General features: G+C 42.8%; 1 protein-coding gene across 1 annotated transcript in view; it reads right to left on the bottom strand.

Annotated features, from left to right (window-relative positions):
- Positions 1–20,814, bottom strand: part of UNC13C (unc-13 homolog C) — a 692,691-nt gene that overhangs the window by 154,632 nt on the left and 517,245 nt on the right. The window contains exon 24 of the mRNA XM_019504241.1: positions 8,070–8,147. Within this exon, the coding sequence (XP_019359786.1) occupies positions 8,070–8,147 (78 nt within the window). The remainder of the gene's footprint in view (positions 1–8,069; positions 8,148–20,814) is intronic.

The following is a 20,814-nucleotide window of genomic DNA, read 5'->3' as shown; positions in this document are numbered from 1 at the left end:
GGGGGGGGGGGGAGAGAGAGAGAGAGAGAGAGGAGCACCACAGGGAAAAAAATCTTACATGTGCAAATCAGTGCAGAATTGAGGAGGATGGTATAGATGGTGTGTGTGTGTGTATAGACTCTTTAGAAGAAGTTGTAAGAATCTTGCAGTAAATTGATCTGTTATCATCTTCTGTACATATTAGGTCTTTTCCAAATTAATTATATTAGTGAGTGGCTTAAGACCTAAAGCATAGGTCTTATAGAAGGGATATTGATTTTTGCTAGCTTTAATTGTAACAACTCTGGACATCCTTGTCATCCATATATATATGTCCACTCTTTTCAAATCTTGTTAACTTCTTGGTTTCCTCAACATCCAGAGGCAATGAGTTGCACAATCTAACAATGCATTGTGAGAAAATGTATTTCTTTTTATTCATTTTGATTTTGTCTCCTCCTAATTTTATTGCCTGTCCCCTTGCTACTGTGTTATGAAATAGGAAGAACAGGAGATCCCTTTATAGACCCTCTTTATTGTTTTTGTATTTTTATGTCCCCTCTTAGTCATATCCTTTCGAAGGTACAGAACTCATTCATATGCTCCCAATCATTCTGACACTCAGTTGCCTGGCAGATGCAACACTTAAGACACATTTAGCTTGTTAATCGTATTTGAAATAGTAACCTGGCCATGTGTTCAGGCAATTAATGGCACCACAAAAAGGAAACCGGTCACAAAAATATTATGTAAAAATGTGGTCAGACATGTGGCCAAACCACACCAGAGCTAGAATCAGCTATAAGCCACTTTCTTGTGTGATTGAGGGAAAGTGAAACAAGCAATGACCAAATCTTATTGAAATAAGATTTAAAAATCCAATGAGAAATATGACATATATGCAGAAAAGTTTTTGATGAACTCCCCAGAAATACATAGCAGTAATGTATTCTGGGCGTCATTCTGGAAGACTATGAGGTTTCTTTATTCTTACTGACTTCAGTGTCATGGGATGTACCTTGCAACTGGTAAAATGAGGGCATTAACTCTGTTAGAAATCTCACGACCTACATAGTTCATAAGACTGAAAACTGACAGAACACCCGAATGTAATTCTGATTATGTACGTGAGTTACCAGTGATGTGATCTTTGAAGATACATTTGGATTTTCAGTTATCTCAATCAAATTTGAGTTGTCATTATTCAAGGAAAGGAAAAAAAATCATGAATCAACTTCATATACTGTGAACTTTTGCTTGATGCATAGCTGAGGTTGTGTCACATCATTCTTTGTCAGTTACATCTTCCATTACTTGACAAAAAACAACCATATACCAATAATGATCTTTCAGGAAAAGCATGATATTAAATTATCAGAAAATGCCTAACATGCATAATCCTTTTATGGGGAGCTCCTTAAAATACAATAAGCTCTGTTGGAATCACTCACATTTCTTTGATACTATAAAACACATCTTTAATTAGGCTACTTACCCTAAATCTCTGTTAAAATAAAGGAGAAAGCAGTAAGGATTAGAACAGGTGACACTGGGTCTGTCTACACAGGAGAGGGACAGGCTGCAATCAGATCTAGACAGGTTACAGGGGTGGGCTGATGAGAACAGGATGGGCTTCAATACTGAAAAGTGCAATGTGATGCACCTGGGGAGGAAAAACCAGCAGCATACCTACAGGCTGGGGAACTCCCTTTTTGTCAGCACAGAGGCAGAAAAGAATCTTGGAGCCATTATTGACTCCAAGATGAATATGGGCTGACAATGTGTCAGGAAGGCTAACCGCACCTTGTCATGTATCCATAGATGCATCATGAGCAGGTGCAAGAAGGTGATCCTCCCCCTCTATGCGACATTGGTCAGGCTGCAGTTGGAGTACTGCGTCCAGTTCTGGGTGCCACACTGCAGGAAGTATGTGGACAGCATCGAGAGGGTCCAGAGGAGGGCCAGTCACATGATTGGGGGGCAGCAATGCAGGCCCTATGAAGGGAGGCTACGGGACCTGAACCTGTTCAGCCTCCACAAGAAAAGGTTGAGAGGGGATCTGGTGGCTGTCTACAAACTGACCAAGGGGGATCAGCAGGCAATGGGAGAGTCTCTGTTCCCTCGAGCACTACCAGGAGTAATGAGGAATAATGGCTATAAGTGGATGGGAGTAGATTCCAGCTAGATATCAGGAGGCACTACTTCACAGTCAGGGCAGCTAGGATCTGGAACCAACTTCCAAGGGAAGTGGTGCTCGCTCCTACCCTGGGGATCTTCAAAAGGAGGTTAGATACACACCTAGCCGGAGTCATTTGACCCCTAAATTCTTTCCTGCCCATGGCAGGGGGTCAGACTTGATGATCTGCTCAGGTCCCTTCTGACCCTACCAACTATAAAACTATTTAAGTGCACCTAAACTTAATGCACCTTTGTTTAAGGTGCATTAAGGCAATTTAGGCATGTGTCTACATGTGAACACACTAATGTGCATTAAGGCACATTAAATTTAGGCACAAATAGATAAGTTGCGTAAGCTCAAGTACAGATGTGCTAATGTGTATTAATGTGGTGTGTATCCATTGATGCACACCACCTTAATGCACATTAGCGCATCTTCACATGTGCTGATGCGACATAGCTATTTGTGCCTAAATTTGATACCTGCTTTATACAGATATCAAATTTAAGCTCACATAGCTGTATATTGCCATTTTTAAGGAGTATTATGCATGCACATGTAGACACACGCTCTTAATGCACCTGAAAAATGATGATTTTAGGCTAAGTCTGCTTAAAAGAGGAATGTGTAGACAAACCCACACTCTATGAGAAAAGCACAAGGGCACTAATATTTTTATTTCTCTCTCACATTTTAATTTAAAAATCTAAGATATTAAAATGTCAATTAATATAAGTTTTCCTTAAGTAAAGAACCTGGATAAAAACTTGGTAAAGTGAAGCACGAATAGAAGCCTTATTTGTGTTACCAGGGAGAAGATAGGACAATCAGTTTAGATACCCAAAATGTTTATATACTAAGTAAGAAGTAGTGGAAATGAATGGGAAGAAGTGGAGGTCCTAGTACAATCACAAAATTATGTTTTAATTGGGATTATGGAGCTGTAGTAGACAGAGCCAACCTAAGCAAGGTGTGGGGCCCGGGGCAAATCAGATCGTGTGGGGCCCTGCCCCCGCCCCCACCCCAATCCCATGTGCCCTGGATGTGAAGAAACCATTGCCACCATTGGTGGCAGTGCCAGCAGCAGGGAGGTGGAAGATGGGAAATGAGTAGATTTGCCTCCCCAGGGATGGCTCTGGTGGTAGGATAGTTCACATGACTGCAGTATAATCATGGATAGGTACAGCTTGTTCAGGAAGGTTAGGCAGGGGAGGTGTTGACATACATATAAAGGAGATGTACACATATTCCAAGGTCCAGTACGAAATGAAAGGGAGGCCTGTTGAAAGCCTCTGGCTAAAGGTCAGAGGGGAGATCATCAGAGGGGATGACATGTTGGGTGTCTGCTGCACGCTACAGAACCAGGAGTAAGTAAATGAGGCCTTCTTTAAACAACTGATGGAAGCTTCCAAATTACAGGACTTGGTTATCATGGGGATTTTAATTATTGGGAGAGAAACACAGCAGTGCACAAGCAGTCCAGCAAGTGCTTGGAATGTGCTGGGGATAACTTTTTGATTCAGATGGTAGAGAGGACAATGAGGGGGGAAGCTCTTCTTGAAGTGCTCCTTATAAACAGAGAGGAATTGGTTGAAAATGTGAGGGTGGAAGGTAATGTGGGTGACAGTGACCACAGAATGATAGAGTGGAAGATCCTAAAGGAAGGAAAGAATAGCAGCAGAATAAAATATTTCATTCAGAAAAGCAGATTTTACCTAACTTAGTGAACTAGTGGGAAGGATCCACTTGTAGGCAAGTGTGAGGTGAAAAACAGTCCAGGAAAGTTGACTGTACTTTAAGGAGGTGCTTTTAAGGGCATAAGAGCAAACTTTCCCTATCTGAAAAAAGAATGGGAAGTGCAACAGGTCAGCCTGGCTAGACAGCAATCTTTTCAAGGAGCTGAAACTCAGAAAGGAATGCTATAAAAAGAGGAAACTTGGTGACAGTACTAGGGAAGAGTATAAGAGCATTGCATGGGCACGCCGGGAGAAAATTAGGAAGGCCAAGGCACAATTTGAGATGCAACTGGCAAGGGGCATAAAAGGCAATAAAAAAGGATTCTACAAGTACACCAAGAATAAGAGGAAGACCAAAGAAGTCATAGGTCCCCTACAGAATGCAGAAGGCAATTTAGTTACAGATGATGCAGAGAAGGATGAAGTATATAATGCCTTTTTCACTTCAGTTTTCATAAATAGGGGCAGCTACCCAATGACAATATGGAAAGAGACAAACAGCTTAGAGTAATACTAAAGTAGCAGAACAGGTTAGACATGACTTAAAGAAGCTAGATGCTTTCAAGTTGGTAGGGCTGAATGGGATACACCCTAGGTTACTGAAGGAATTGTCTCAGGCAATTGTGGAGCTATTGGCTGTCCTCTTTGAGCACTCATGGCAGTCAGGTGAAGTCCCAGATGATTGGAAAAGGACAAATATAGTGCACATCTTAAAGAAGGGGAAGGGGAAGGATTTATGGAGCTACAGACCTGTCAACCTAACCTCTATACCTGGAAAGATGGAGCAGATCTTCAAGGAATCTATTGCAAAGCACCCAAAGGAGAACAAGGTGATAAGGAACAATCATGAGGAACATGACCAAGAGCTGGTCATGCCTGACCATCCTGACTTCCTGTCATGATAAGGTTACAGGCCCTACAGGTGGATGGGGGAAGAAAGGTGGATGTGATATACCTGGACTTTAGTAAGGCTTTTGATACTGTCTTCCATGGCATTCCCTTTAACAGGCTAGGGAAATACAGACTAGATGAGATTACTTTAAGGTGCTTACATAACTGGTTGGATCATCAGGCTCAGTAAGTAGTTATCAATGGCTCAATGTCTAGCTAAGAAAATGTATCAAGTGGGGTTCCCCAGGGTTCACTCCTGGGTCTGGTACTGTTCAATATCTTCATTAATGATTTGGTTGATGAATAAGAGAACATGCTTAGCTAATTTGCAGATGACACCAAGTTGGGTAGGGTGGCAGAAACTCCATAGGTCAGGGTTAGGATTTGGAATGAGCTAGATATATGGGGCAAATGGTCTAAAATCAATCAGATGAGATCAAAAAAGGGACATGTACAAAGTCCCACACGTGGGATGCTATAAATGAAAAAGAGCTAACAGTGGGCCCTTGCTTTAAAAAAAAATTAACAACATACTGGATTGTATTAACAGGAATATTGCTTTCAAATCAGGAGAAGTATTTTTTCCACTCCTTTCATCACTGGGGAGGCCTCATTGGGAGTGTCATGTTCAGTTTTGGGTCCCACATTTCAAGAAGGATGTGAACAGATTGGGAAGTGTTCAGTGCAGAGTGACAAAAATGATTAGAGCCCTGGCAAGCAAGATCTATGAGGCTGGAAGAACCAGGGTTATTTATTCTGGAAAAAAGAAGACTGGAGAGATATTTGATAATAGTCTTTAAATATCTGAAGGGTGATTATAGAAAAGATGGAGATGGGGTAGAGGACAGAACTAGGAGGTATGACTTTAAGATGCAGCAGAGGAAATTTAGGTTGGAGATTAGGAAGAACTTTCTGACTATGAGAATGGTCAAGCATTGGACCAGGCTACCTAGAGAAATTGTGGAATTGGAATAATTTAGTGAGGCATGACCCTGCCTTTGACAGGGGGCTAGACTATATGTCCTCATGAGACCAGCCCTACTTTCATATGATCCTAAGATTTGGAACAGAAGGTTCCGAGTTTAATATAAGACAGAACTATTTCAATATACAATATAGTGCCAATATAGAAGACAATGTAGTTCCTAATGTTGTAAAGTAACGTAGACTGTAAGGTATACTTGTAAAGTCTAAGATCTGGCAAGGTGCTGCTAAGACCTCAAGCTTCAACTGCTTCAGCATGATGGTAAAAACTCAGCAGTTCGAAGCAACAGGTCCAGAGATTGTTGAGATCAAAGTACTGTGTAAAATGAGAATGCTATGCAAAGAACAACACAAAAACATGGTTCTCAATTACATTAAAATAGTGCAAGTGGTTTCTTAAGAAAAATAGGCAAGCTGAGCTGTTCATAGTAGAGACTTTTTATGTTTGACCTGAAAATCATTTTATAAAAATCTCAACATTCTGTTTCATGTCCTTCAGGGACAATTAACTATGGTTCTCAGAAGAGGTATGATTTGTCCAGCAGACCTGGTTCATTATGAAAGGTCAGCCACGTATGGACTTAATTTGTCAGCTTGTTTAAAGGCTGGCAATCTGTATCTGGGTAGTATGCATCTTATTGAGGAATGTTAACTATGGCTTTACCTAAACAAATATTTTTTTGGTTCCCCCAAGTAATGTAAACTTCTGTTACATTGAATCTGTGTCAAAGTTGTAATTAAATTAAAGCAATATGAGACTATGAGACTTCCTCTTGGACAAGAAACAGCTGATTTTTAAAGATTAGTCAGTGAAAATTAAGATAGCACACTCATGATCCAAAGGTTGCTTTGTTATGGGTTCACAGGATTCCTCTTGAGAAAATGTTAGTTTCTTTACTAATTTTCAAAAACAGACTGGTTATTAAAAAAATATATATATATATATATATATATATATAGTATAATGGCTTGCTAAAATTAGCCATAATATGAATTTTTAGGAATACTATATAAAAATACTTGTATAGCAGGTATTTTCCAAAATTACATTTAGATTGTAAAACTTTCAAAATGTTTTTTGACAACTTCAGCCACGTGGAAAACATTTAAAGTGAAGATCATTTGAAGTGTTATTGGGCTAACACTTGACCAGAAGCAGGCAGAGATCTCCACTTTTCTGCAATCTAGTAACAATTGGGCTTACACAATTAATCCTATACGAGTGTACGGTATAGTGTATAGTGATTCACACCGGTAGCAATAATTTGAAAAAGAATACATTGATGTTCATTTGGATTAGCTACTTTAACATCTTCCAGGTGTAAGGACTGTTCCTGTAATCCTTACTCATGTTAGTGATCAGTCACTTCAAAGGGGCTGCCTGAGCGCCAGTTTCAGCAATTCTCTTAAGCATGTGCTTATGTCCTATTAAAGTTAAAAGGCCTAAAGACATGCTTAAACTTTAACATGTGCTTAAGTGTTTTGTGAGCAGGCATGGTTGCTAGAATGGTGCCTGAGTGAATGAAAATTACCTACTTGAATAAGGTTTACAAGATCAAGTCCTCAAATATTGGAAAGTGCACTTAAAACAATAAAGTTTACAGCCTTTTTGTGAGTTCTAAGAGATGTTACATTACTCCTATTGAAAAAAAAATCAATTTAGAATATAAATTCAATGCCAAAGCATAAATTTTTTTGTATTTAGATCATACAGAATTGTATAAATGCACACAGGGAAACTGGTAGGAAGTGTAGCTATTCTTAACCTTAGAAAATATGGTCAGGAATAATAAAAGATGCTTACTATCACAAACCTCATAAGAGAATCTCTCTCCTTCTTTCTTCTGCTCAGTGGATTGTGAGTCAAAGGCATTGGACAAAGACATGACACATTATAGACAAAGCACAAGGCACATTTCTACAAGTTTTCAGATGCAGGCAAAACATAGTGGTACAGAAAAAACCCCAAAACAAAATATATTCCAGTACAAACATTAAAATCAAGCTGGCACTACAGAATGCAACATAAAACATCCAATATTGATGAACTTTACAGATCATTAGCATATTTCTATGAGAATGTATTACTTTTTCTCTGTGGCATTTCCAGTACATGAAATAGTTCTTGTACGGTATTGCTTTAATAGATTATAGTGTAATTTTCAAGCCCTTTTTAAAAACTAATTGTACATTTTTATTTTCTTGGCAAGCAGAAGCAAAGGCTGTGGCTAGATTAGAAAAATACCGCTAATGATCTCTAAGTACCTATTTAGTGAACTTAGGGAACAAAAATCACCCACCTCTTTTCCTCCCATAGATTCAAACATTTTCTCAAGTTGGACTCGAAGCTGCTGAATGTTGTTCATCAAGATGCAGGGCTACAAATAAAATACAGCCTATATTATTACATCATCTTATTATATGAGAATACATAGATATGCATGCATGCATATCCACATAAAACACATGAGAATGGCAACAAGAAAAAAGAAGTCTATAGAGTTAGGGTAAAGGTGATCTGGGACTGGCCTAAAAAACTCTCTTTGATTAGATGGAGGGCATTCTTTCCATCTTAGCATACATGTAATAACTTTGGGTGCTACCAGCAGTTAACATCTGAGACCACAGTGCACGAATAAATCAACAATTTGTTTTTATCAATAACTGAATTATTCCATAGGCAAATTGGTATTGCTTTAAAAGTGCTTAAGTACTCAAGGTTACAGAAACATGCCTTCATACTTTATTCTTAGAATATGAGTGTTTACATTTTCCTCTTTAAACTAGAATCTTTATTGAATTATATGACAGAGGAAATCATAATGGAAAAGACAGCAGTTGCCAGAGATGTTGATAAAATTAATCATCTGATTTGGAATTATGTAAAAAAGGGACTTTGTGTGTTCATATGACTTTTTACATTACCGAATCGTATGAATACACAATGAATCTTGATAATGGAATTCTGTTTTGGCAAGGTTGGTATGTTCCAGTGGATCTGAACATTACATTCAAGCTCTGAAGTAATGTATTTCAATAATGCATCTGCCTTTCAACCTAACAATAAGTAGAAGGGTGATGAAATGATAACAACAATCCACACATAAATTAATGACCTTCCTACATGGTGACACACCCTGGAGTGGTGCAGAGTCATGGCATGATTAGTGCTGGTGCTTTAAAAGAGTGCTTAAATAATTCAACAGTCTATTGTGCATTACCATAAAAGGCTACTGAGGGTCAGACTGAAAAAGAGAAACTTGAAGAAGGACAATTATGGTTAATCATCTTAACCTTTCATCACACATCCTCAATAAGGTACAATAAATGTGGGCATCCTGTCCTTAGATGCTTATCTGTCTTCCTCCTCTAACAAAATTGAATCATCTTCCTTAGTCCTGTTCACTATCCCCACCTCAGTTCCTTTGTGTCCTGATATTTTTCACCACTAGATGTTGGCTTGGGGTTCCTGAGGACTGGTTCAGAGAACATGTCCTGAACTGATGAGAAAATTCAGCACGAGTGAATTTAGCAGTTTTGGTCACATTCCAAGCAAAAAAGCCTCATATATTAACAGACTAGTGTCCCCAGTAGATACAACTGCAAGCCCTTAAAATAGACAGCTTCTTTGTGTCATATATTAGGGTTAGGATACTGCTATGACTGGTATTTCCATTAAAAGAAAAACACAGTCTCTTATAAAAAACAGTTGATATTTCCTGGAAAAATACTTGAAAAATACTCATGCTAGAAACAATTGTATTTATTCAACTGAGAACTGTGGAAACATTTCTGTCTAGAGATCTACAGCTGTCATCAAGGTGAAATATGTACAGTTGAAGCAGCAGGTAACTATGTTATCCAAGAAATCCTAGTTACTTTTGCATTAGTCTTTGCAGGTAGTCCCACCTGAGTGCCTGCTGTATGCTTCTTTGTGTTGCTGAATGGGAACTGAAATCTCCCATGTGCTGTTGTTCAGCTATAATTGAATTAGCAAGTGACACATGGAACTTGGGGAGTGGGAAGCTTGTGGTGGTAGCAAACTGGAGGACAGAATTAAAATATGAAGAGATCTTTTAATTTTGTTTTGTCTGTTACATTTGAAGGTAGAAAGGGATTAAAACAAAGACTTGTTAAAAAAAAGACAGAGAATGGGGAGGACATTTAGAGACAGAAAGTAATAAATTCTTGCCTCTTAGAGACAAAGAGTAATAAATAAATATAAAGTATAGTAAAAAACACAACATATACAGACATTTATTTAATATATGAGTATTCAAAACATATAAAAACACCTGAAATACAAGAAAATTGTATCGGATGATAAAATTATAGGGATTCTGTGTCTGAGTTAAAAAAGTTAATGAAATAAACAATTTGCCTTACTACCTTTCTATTGGATGTCAATAGAAACTATTTGTGGTAAAAAATACTATGCCTAGTACTAAGCATTGGCAAGGTCAGGTCATTAGACTGTTAATTTTATGGGGACAAGGGATCTACCTTATTATCTACATATAAAAAAATCTAGTACTTCTTGGATGCAATAAATACATAACCATCAATTGGTAAGGTCACTCCAGGGAAGCTAAAGGGGTGGGCTCTACAAGGGATGCAGCCTACCTCTCATTTTCATTTCAGAAATGATTTAGCACACAATGATTTTGAGGGCCACTATTTATCTTTGTATGTCACTTCAGACATTATTGCTGTGAAAAAATCCATACTTGTTTCTATACTAGTTATCTATGCCTACTGCTTTTTGGTAGTAATCCTCTTTTGACACATGACTACTGGTTGCTTTGGAAACTGTCTGCAATGTCACAAACCAGCGATTATGATTTCTGATGAGGAATAGGCAGATGAATCAAGTGTATTTTTAAAGCAAATGCAAATACCCTAGCAATATAGAAGCAGTAGAGCTGAGTACAAAAACACATAGTATAACAGGTAACTTGTTCCCAAGAAGTCTGTTATCAGCATTTTCTCCCAGATCAGAGGTGCCCTTTAATGACTTGCTTTTGCACCATTCAATTCAATGACAACTTCTATTGCCTTCAGTGGATACAGGACTGAAGCTTAAATACAATTCATAGCTTATTGCCTCAATATTATCTTGTCCCTCAGAGTTCTGTTTATGGCAGCCTACAAAAGCCAGGCTGCCAGACACAACACCACATAAAACCAAATAGCAAGCAAAATGCATTAAACTAAAATGAATTCATAAACAGTGACAGGCAATGGAAAGTAAAATGACACTTGGTGTCAGGGATACATTTTTTAATGAAAATTACTCCTTAGTCTATTTTTTTATTGGAAAAGTTTTAATGTACATTTGATGGCATGAGATCAGTAAAGTGATCTTGTGGGGGGAAAAAAACCCCTTCAGTATTTTAAACTTAACTACAGTAATAAATAAGTACCTATTTTAATTTCATCTATTGAATCGAACACAGAAAAAGGAGATTTAGTTGTCTGGGATCCCCAGATCAAATAGTATTTTATTAGAGCTACCAATATATATTTCAACTAGATGGTGTCTAATAAAAAATAAATTGTTTTTCTATGAAGTCATTTGTTGTAATCCTTTACATCTTTTCTCTTTTAGAAAGCCATAATGAGATTAATCCCATCTAAAACTTTAACAAAGATTAGCAATCCAGGATTATTTAAGAAATCAATCACTCCAATGATTAAAAAATTCCTACTGGACAGGTTGAGACAACATAAACCTTTAGATGTGATGACTCAACATTAGGTATCAAAGTTAATTCTTTCTAGAAAAAAGTTAATTTGATTTCATACTAGCATTAAACTGAAATCAACTGCAAGTACAGTCTTATACATCTTAATTAACTTTATACTGCATTAAAAGTATAATTGGCCGTGGCAACAAATTGGTCCCACACACATAAACTCTGGAGTAGACTGAGTCATAGACTCATAAGGAAATGTAAGAAGCATCCCCTTTCCATCTTAGGGAGATCTACACAACCCTCTTTTCAGTACAGTGATTTACCTTCAGGAAGATGAGGAGAACCTATGGGTTGGTAGAAAACATGATACTTCAAATGCTTTTTGTGTTGTTACTAAGAGGAACCAATTATGGTTGCTATTTAGCTATAATGTATTTATTTCTGAATTCTTTTGTTTTGTTGGTAACCCCTGAACTGTGTTAGCTTCATGGTCTGGTGACACTGCTAGTATATTACTTCTGTTTTTCCAATTATTCATTGCAGATCACAAACTCTCTGTCCCCATTTTCTGTGTGGGTAAAAAAATTCTGCTGCTAAGTTTCTTATTTACTTTAGCTTAGTTTAGCAAGTTGGGTCCAAATCTGAAAGATGCCCTTGACCTCCTACTTGGTGTTAAACACCTTTTATTTCTGTTGACTTATGTGGGAGATGCAGTGCTCAGTGGCTGTTGGCGGGACCAGCACTAGGTGAGACTATGCTTCTGAACTCTGGGAAGGAATTTCCTGTCTTTTCTTAGTTTTCTCAGGGTGCTCTCTCTTTATTGTTTACCAGTTTTTGTGGTGCCTGAGGGAGAAGCAGGGATGCTATGGCAGGTGACTGTTGGATCATAGGATCATTGGAAAGTAGGGCTGGAAGGAACCTTATAAGGTCATCTAGTCCAGCTCCCTGCTCAAGGCAGCATCCGCGATTGAACTATCCCTGCCAAGTGTCTGTCTAACCTGCTTTTGAACTTTTCCAAGGATGGAGATTCCAACTTCTCTAGGTATCTGTTCCAATGCCTGACCACCCTCATAAAAAGTTTCTCCTAATCTCCAGCCTAAAGTTTTCCTGCTGCAGCTTGAGTCCATTGTTCCTAGTTCTGTCCCCTGCAGTCATGAGAAAAGCCCATGTCCATCTTCTCTATAATCACTGTTCTGGTCTCTACTCTACTTCCTTCTCACAAGCAAGGAGGACATCATTTTAGAATGTGAAGTTACTAGTGACCATGAAATGATAAGAATTCAAGATCGTAAGGGAAGGGAGGAAGGAGAGCATTGAAATAAGACCATGGGAGTCCAGGAGAGAAAGCTGAAGTATATAATGCCTTTTTTACTTCAGTCTTCCCAAACAAAGGCAGCTACCAGATGACGTTATGCCTAACATAATGTGCACTGCTGTGTTTCTCTCCCAGCAGACATCCCAATAATAGAAGTCCCCCATGACAACCATGTCCTGCAATTTGGAAGCTTCTATCATTTGTTTAAAGACCTTTTCCACTTCCTTCTTTTGGTTTAGAGGCTTGTAGCAGATGCCTACCATGACATCCCCCTCCTGTTGCTCTCCCCTCTCACCTTTACCCAGAGGCTTTCAATAGGTCTACCCTTCCACTTCATACTACACCTTTGACCATGAGTACATCATACCTCTTTCTTTTCCCCCCTACCTATCATTCCTGAAGAAGCTATATCTTATCTATGACTAATCCAGTCATGTGAACTATTCTACCATGTCTCCGCAATCCCAATTACATCATAATTTGTGATTGTACTAGGACCTTCAATTCTTCCTGTTTGTTCTCCATACTTCTTGCTTGAATGAAAAAACATTTCAAATGTTTGACTGCCCTATCCCTTCCCTGATAACTTTGCTAAGTTTCCATTATCCAGGTATCCAGGCTCTTTACTTACCTCTAGGCTTTTGTATTCATCCACTGGCGAACCTAATTTAAAGCTTTTCTCACTAAGTCAGCAAGCCTGTATACAAAGATACTCTTCCCCTTCTTTATCAGGTGGACCCCATCTCTTCCTAGCAGTCCATCTTCCTAGAATACCACCCCGTGGTTGAAGAAGCCACATCTCTTCTGGTGACACCATTTATGCAGCTATTCACTGATCTCAAGGACGTGTCTGCCTCTTACCCTTGACTGAAAGGATCAACAAGAACATCACCTGGGCCCCTGTCCCCTTCATCCTTGCACCCAGTGCCATGTAGTCACTTTTGATCTGCTCTAGGCTGCCCCTGGCAGTATCATTAGTGTGCACACAGTGTGCAGCACTGGATAGTAGTCAGAGGGTTGGATAAGTGGGCAACTTTTCTGTGATATCTCAGATGTTGGCTCCTGGCAGGCAATAGACCACCTGAGCCAACAGGTTAGGAGATGGATGTTTTCATGCTCTGTATGAGAGGGTCACTAATCACTACCACCTGTCACATTTTTCTCATAGTGGTGGTCTCAGCCACTTGCTTAGGGGTGCATGGCTTGGCTTCTTTTGCCACTGGAGTGGAGACTCCTTCTCAACCAATGTGATGGCTTCATATCCATTTTCCATCTGGAAAGCTGCAAGTCCTAGAGAAGGGTGCCATCTGTTCTCAGAGGTGACAAATTACCATCTTCCAGAGAAAGTGTGTCTTCTAATGCTTTTTCTGGCTGTCCATCTTATGATGTCAGAGGTCTCTTTATGCACTGAGTCAAGGAAGGCCACATGCTTGCAGATGTCTCAGAGCCTATGCACCTCCTCCTGCCCCTTTATCTGATTTCTGAGAGACTCCACCAGTGCATACTGCAAGCACTTCCCACCTAGCTGTCTCTGGCAAGAACATGCAGACCACAGTCACTGCAAAGCCAGGGCAGAGCCTGGGTGGAAGCCTCAGTGGTCAGGGGCCATGCTTACACAGAGATGGCACAAGTACAGCCAGAGAAAGGGCTGGTAGTGGCAGAGGCTTTGGCATTGTGGCATTTTCCAGCCATTTTACTGATTTTCCTGCTAGCTCTTTTTTCCTCTTTTGCTGCTATGTCCTGGAAAAAAACATTTCTTCATCCCCCTTCCACTCAGCAAGCTTACAGAAAAAGGAAGCGGTGGGGCAAACTCCTCACTCAAACTCCCCTGTTAGCTAGCGTGTTGGCTGGTCTTGTGCTGCTGGCTCCTGTGTTACTGTGATCAGGAAGCCTAGGCTCTACATTGGCTCTCTGTCTCTTGTGAGAGATAATTACTGAAAGGCTCATGGTTTTCAGTATTATTTTGCTGAGATGTACCTCTCTCCAGTGGTTCCTTCACATCCTAATTTGGCATCATACTAAACAGGTGTCTGTGTATTCTAAACATGAACTGATGGCCTTTTTAGAGGTGAGAAGGGATTCTTCTGGACCATTTACCCTGAGAGTAACTATTTCCCAGAGTGCCTAATCTTTTGGACCTAGAGGAATATTGCCTTTTAATAATTGTATGGATTTGTTCTACATATTTCTGGTAATCCAAGGGCTATTTACATAATCCCCATGTGGCAGGACGGGGCCTGGGGTGCTGTGACCTCCTCTAGCGCCCCCTGCCGACCATGCCAGATTGGGACTAATGCACCCTCGATATCTCGCCCGCCACGTCTTTGTTGGTAATATTGAAGGGAGGCTGCCTTTCTATCCCTCCCTGGCATGGTGCCTTAAGATGTCCTAGTCCCGGCCCTGCCTCTGGTGACACAGCACACCCGAACCTCTGGGCCCCGCGCTCACACCTCGCCCGCACTGGGGCCGGTCTCACGCACTCACGCTTCGCCCGCACTGGGGCCGGTTTCACGCGCTCACACCTCGCCCGCACTGGGACTTTCCCACAATTGGGGCTCAGGCAGCCTCGGCCTTACCTGGCCCCCAGATCCCCCTTCTGGGGCCTCCGCCCCCGTGGGGCTTCCCACAATTGGGGCTCAGGCAGCCTCGGCCTTACCTGGCCCCCAGACCCCCTTTCTGGGTCCTCCGCCCCACTAGGGCTTCTTGCATCCGCCCACACTGGGCTCCTCCCGAAGCTGCCCACACTAGGGCCGGGGTCGGGACACGCAGTGCCCTCTCCAGCACTAGGAACCCCCCCCACTACTGGAGAGCTCCCCTGAGGCCTCCTCCAACCCCTACAGCCTCACGCGATCCTCCAGTCTCTCACTCCGGGGCTTCTCACTGCCCCCTACCAAAGCTGCGCCCTCTGTAGCACCAGGAGACCCCACACTATCGTGGAGCTCCTATGAGGCCTCCTCCACCCCTAATAGCCTCACCCGGTCCTCCGGTGTTACTCAGCAAGAAACAGAAAATACAAAGCCCCTGGCTATAACGTAAATTCCCAGCCAACCTGGCTATCCTCCATGTCTATCCCCATCAGGGTTTTCTCCACCCCGTATCCTCACTGCAAACTCAGGCCATCAGGCTTTTCTGCTATGACTGCCTGGCTTGCTTCCACCCAGTACCATCCTACCGCACTCAGGCCATCAGGCTTCTCCGCTAGGCCTGCCCGGCTTGCTCCCACCAAGCTCCACCCTCCTTGGCTGCCAGAGGGGAACTGACCCTTCTGGCCTCAGCCTGGCTGTTTATAAAGGCCAGGCCCTGCCCCCTTCTGGTCAGCTGACCAGACTGGTTGCCCCGGCAACCTGCACCCGTGCTGCCCTGGTGACTGGCAGCTGAGCTCGTAATACTATTGTCAGTAGCAGGCACCTTAGTGCCCTGCTACACCCCATCATATGCATAACAACATGATAGGTCACGGCTAGGGACCTACCGAAATCAAGGAGTATGGGGGCCCTGGTAGCAGCCCTGCCTCTAGCTCCTGATTGGCCAAGAGGGCTGCCCTTCAGGTGGTTCTTCCCCTTTTGCAATCAAAAGGGCTGCCATTCATGCAGTTCTTCCCCTCACCGCTGACTGGTGGAGAGGGGCAGGGCTGCACTATGGACAGCCTGCTTGGCCAATCAGCAATGGAGGAAGGAGAGGGAAGCTGCCATTTTAGCTCCCTTTCTGTGTACCGGTGGCTGTGAGAACTGCTGGCTCCCACTGGGGAGCTAGGATTTTATTTTCAGTAAGTTTTTTTCCCCAGTGATTATGCCAAAAATCACAGGGAATGCCACTTTTCATGGAAACTGCCTCAAATCAAAGGTTCTGAGTTAATGTTCAGTATGGCCAGTCCATTGAGATGCTCTTCACCCATTGTTGAAAAGAAGTCAAGTTTTAAATCTCTGGCAATGACATTTTGCAGTACTGCTTATTGGACCAGTTGTATAGCTGGGAGAGCTGTTGGACAAGGTGACTTGAGGAATAGCATTTGATGCCCAAAAGTTTATCCAATGGCTTTCCCAACTATACAACTGCTCCAGAAAATGCATTACAACAAATTCCTTGTCTCAAGAACAATCTGACCCAGTAAGAACTATAAGGTGTGGGACTGCAACAACCATTGCAAGAGTGTAGCAAAGAGGGCTGCAGAAACTCATGCCTCTGGGACACTTTAAAATGCTGCCTTTAAAGGCAACCCATGGCTTTCACTGCTGCTGTTCTTTGTGGAGCTGCAGGGAGCTGGGGTGTGGGTCTACCTGGCCATGCACATGGAAAAATTGCGCTCTGAGGAGCACAGTTCAGGAGTCTTTGTTGCTTAACCCATTCCCTTCAGAGTTTGCTTCCTCATAGTAGCAGTAATATTGGCCAAGTGAAGAGAATGGGCAAAGATAGGATGGCAGCATCCCCATGGAGCACATCCTCTCTGGCTCCTGGGAACCCCGCTTAGGGCTCTGCCTCATTCCCTGATGACTTTGGTGCCACCAGTCTGCTCTCTTATGGTAGCAGCTGCACTGGCCCCATGGAGGGGAGGGGAGAGAAGAGGGGGTGGAACTTTCTCCCAGGAGTAATATGTATCATGGACCCCTGCTGCAAAGATCCATCTGCAAGATTTCCAAATTCAGGGGCACTTCAAAAGCATATATAAATGTAGTATGAGTGTTATAATAAAACCATTACATTATTATTTACTGTCATACTAATTGTTTCACTACATTATAACATTATATCAAATGTAGTATAAGTGCAATAGTAACCTCTTCAGGCTGCTCCCCTGGCGCTACATGCTCTCTGGGCAGCATCTGGACCGGGGGCCAGGTCACTGTTGGAGATTAGGAACTGGGGGGCAATTTTTGGCCTTATTTATCTACTAGGTGATCCCAGCTAAACTCTATCTCTAGAGTCAAACAAACAGGTGACACCTCACAGGCAGTGACCAGGTGCCAGGCTGTGCACTTGGCACATGGGGGGCACTGAGGGATCCAAGAAGCAGGGATTATAGATTTCATAGACAGCACAGAGGCAGAGAGGGATCTTGGAGTCATGATTGACTCCAGGATGAATATGAGTTGCCAATGCGACGAAGCAATAGGCAGAGCCAACCATACCCTCTCATACATCAACAGGGGCATCACTAACAGGTCCAGAGAGGTCTTGCTCCCCCTCTGTGCAGCACTGGTCAGGCCGCAGCTGGAGTCCTGTGTCCAGTTCTGGGCGCCACACTTCAAGAGGGACGTGGAGAACCTAGAGAGGGTCCAGAGGAGGGCCACTCGTATGGTTGAGGGCCTCCGTGGCCAGCCCTATGAGGAGAGGCTGAGGGACCTGAATCTCTTCAGTCTCCGCAAGAGGAGACTGAGGGGGGATCTTGTGGCTGCCTACAACCTTATCAGGGGCCACCAGCAGGGACTCGGGGAAAGTCTGTTCACCAGGGCCCCCCTTGGAGTCACCAGGAACAATGGCCACAAGCTGAGGGAGGATAGGTTTAGGTTAGATATTAGGAAGAACTATTTCACTATAAGGGTGGCCAGAGCCTGGAATAGGCTTCGGAGAGAGGTGGTGCTCTCACTTTCCCTGGAAATCTTCAAAAGGAGACTGGATAGGCACCTGGCTGGGGTCTTATGACCCCTCCCACCCTCAGTGCTCCTTCCTGCCCATGGCAGGGGGTCAGACTAGATGATCTGTCTAGGTCCCTTCTGACTCATTGATTCTAGACATTAGGACTGGAAGGGACCTCATAAGATCATCAGGTCCAGACCCCTGCCCAAGGGGCAGGAAGTCAGCTAGGGTCAAAGGATGCCAGCAAGATAAGCATCCAAAAGTTTCGTAAAAGTGTCCAGAGTAGGTGCTTGCAGGGAGTCTGTTCCAGGCCTTGGGGGCTCAGACAGTAAAGAAGTTTTTCCTTACGTCCAACCTAAAATGGTCTTGCAGGAGTTTGTGACCGTTGGACCTTATCATCCCTTGGGGTGCTCTGGTGCACTCTGCTGCGCTATGGTGTCTGCCAGTTCCTTTAGAACTCTTGGGTGCTATCTATCCGGACCAGTTGATTTGTGGGGGTCCAGCCTCTCAAGATACTCCCTCACAAGATCCATGCCAATGGTGGGCATATATTCACCCTCACGCTGGTCATCCCACATCATCATCCTGCATTATGGACTCCCTCCCAACCCTGGTCTGTCTCTGGGGGAGCAAGCACAATGTCTACTTTCACAGCTGCTTGCAGGACTGGGACACCACAGCCCCTTCCACCAGCCCTGGGAGCCTGCAAGAAGCAGCAGCACGAGCCAGGCTTAGAAGTGCAGCTTTGTGTCTGAATGTCCCCTGCCTGTGCATAGCAGACCATGTTGCTCAGAGGCTGCCCATGTGCCACATGTGCAGGCCTTGTCTCTGCCAGCGAGGTGTCTCTTGTCTGTTTGGCCCTGGGACTGGAGGGTTTAAGTGGGCAGCCTGGGTTGTCCAGGGAGCAGTGAGCAGGGCTCTGACCTCCTTTATCCACTGGCAGCCCCTGGTCTGCTGTGGACAGGCAAAGGCCAAGCAGACACACACAAAGCAGGGATTTTTAGCTGGTCTCCCTGCTTCCTACGTAATCCCTGGGCTGGTGGGAGGGGCCACAGGGTCAGGAGTCCCTGGAGAAGCAGCTGTGACAGTAGGGACTGCACTTCTTTTCTTGGCTACAGCTGCTAAGTGGAACAGGAATCAAAGGGGGTGCTTCCACACCACACCATACCACACCACAGCAGCCCCTCTCAATCCACCCCTGCCACTTCCACTCTGCATATTAGTTCCTTCCATTATTTATGACACTTACTCATAAATATACACTGTTCAACATGGTGACAATAAACAGAAAACAACCCACAGGTACAGCAAGCTTCCACAACATTTCACGCACCTTCTGTATAGTACAGTAGTATGTTTATAGGCACCACCGATAGATATATAATGCATGACATATAAAACCACATTTCCTAGATGTTTAATGATTGTATTGAAATCCCTTGGCATTCCAAGAATTGTTCCCTCCCATCTTTAGTGTCTCCTTACATCACCTGGCCTCTCCTTATGGCCTCTCCTTATGCTCCACACAGTCCTGATTTACCCTCTAGTTATGAAAGTGCTTCATCTGTCCCTTTTACCTTTATATTGCCCTTATTCTCTTCCTGCCCTTGCATTACTCTGCATGTTCCCTGGTCATGCAGCCAACTCTCAAAGGTGAAAAATATTTTAGAAGAGAACAAAGGAAACGAAAATCTCAAACAACAAATATATTATTCCAAGTGGCATTCTTAAGGCTGTGTGGCTTAAGAATGTACAGTTGCTGAGTGTCCTGGCTTCCCTGGTGGAGCAGCAGTAAGAGTACACAAAGACAGGGAAGGAACCCCTAAGCCTGCGAGGATAAATTGAGAAAATCTGGTACTTTCCTGTCTGGTGAGGTGGTACTTCTAATTCATAGCACATGATGGCATGGAGAAATGCTCAGACTTCTATAAAAGGACAGATCCACCCAAGTACAACACATGCATAGGAAAGCAAAAAGTGGGGCTGACAGCCACTCTGCCCCAGTGCTCTCCCACTCACCCTGACATCTACACATCATCCCACCACTGACCTATCTCATAGCCTCCTCCCCTCTTAACCTGAGCTCTCCCAGTCCTTTATTCCTCCTCCTGCCACCCATCCTCAATTATCCACATTATTATTGATTTCCTCTTCCCTCATTCTCTCCTTATTTCATCTTCCTCATACCTTTTATACCCTTCTTCCCCAAGCTAGCCACAAACAGTGAGTTTTTTGCTACAGTAACCAGACTGCTAGCTAACTTGATGGTAGCTCAGGTATCTCTACACATAGTGCAAACAAGTGCCAGGGAAGTAATCATATGGATTTTAGAGAAACTAGAAGTGTTCACCTTTATAGTTTCATAGTTTTTAGGGTCGGAAGGGACCTGAGTAGATCATCTAGTCTGACCCCTGCCATGGCAGGAAAGAGTACTGGGGTCAAACGACCCCAGCAAGGTGT

The sequence above is a fragment of the Gavialis gangeticus genome, unplaced genomic scaffold (assembly GCF_001723915.1).
Source record: "Gavialis gangeticus isolate Ggan-Ray unplaced genomic scaffold, GavGan_comp1, whole genome shotgun sequence".
NCBI classification, from domain to species: Eukaryota; Metazoa; Chordata; order Crocodylia; family Gavialidae; genus Gavialis; species Gavialis gangeticus.
This window is presented reverse-complemented; position numbering and strand designations above follow the sequence as displayed.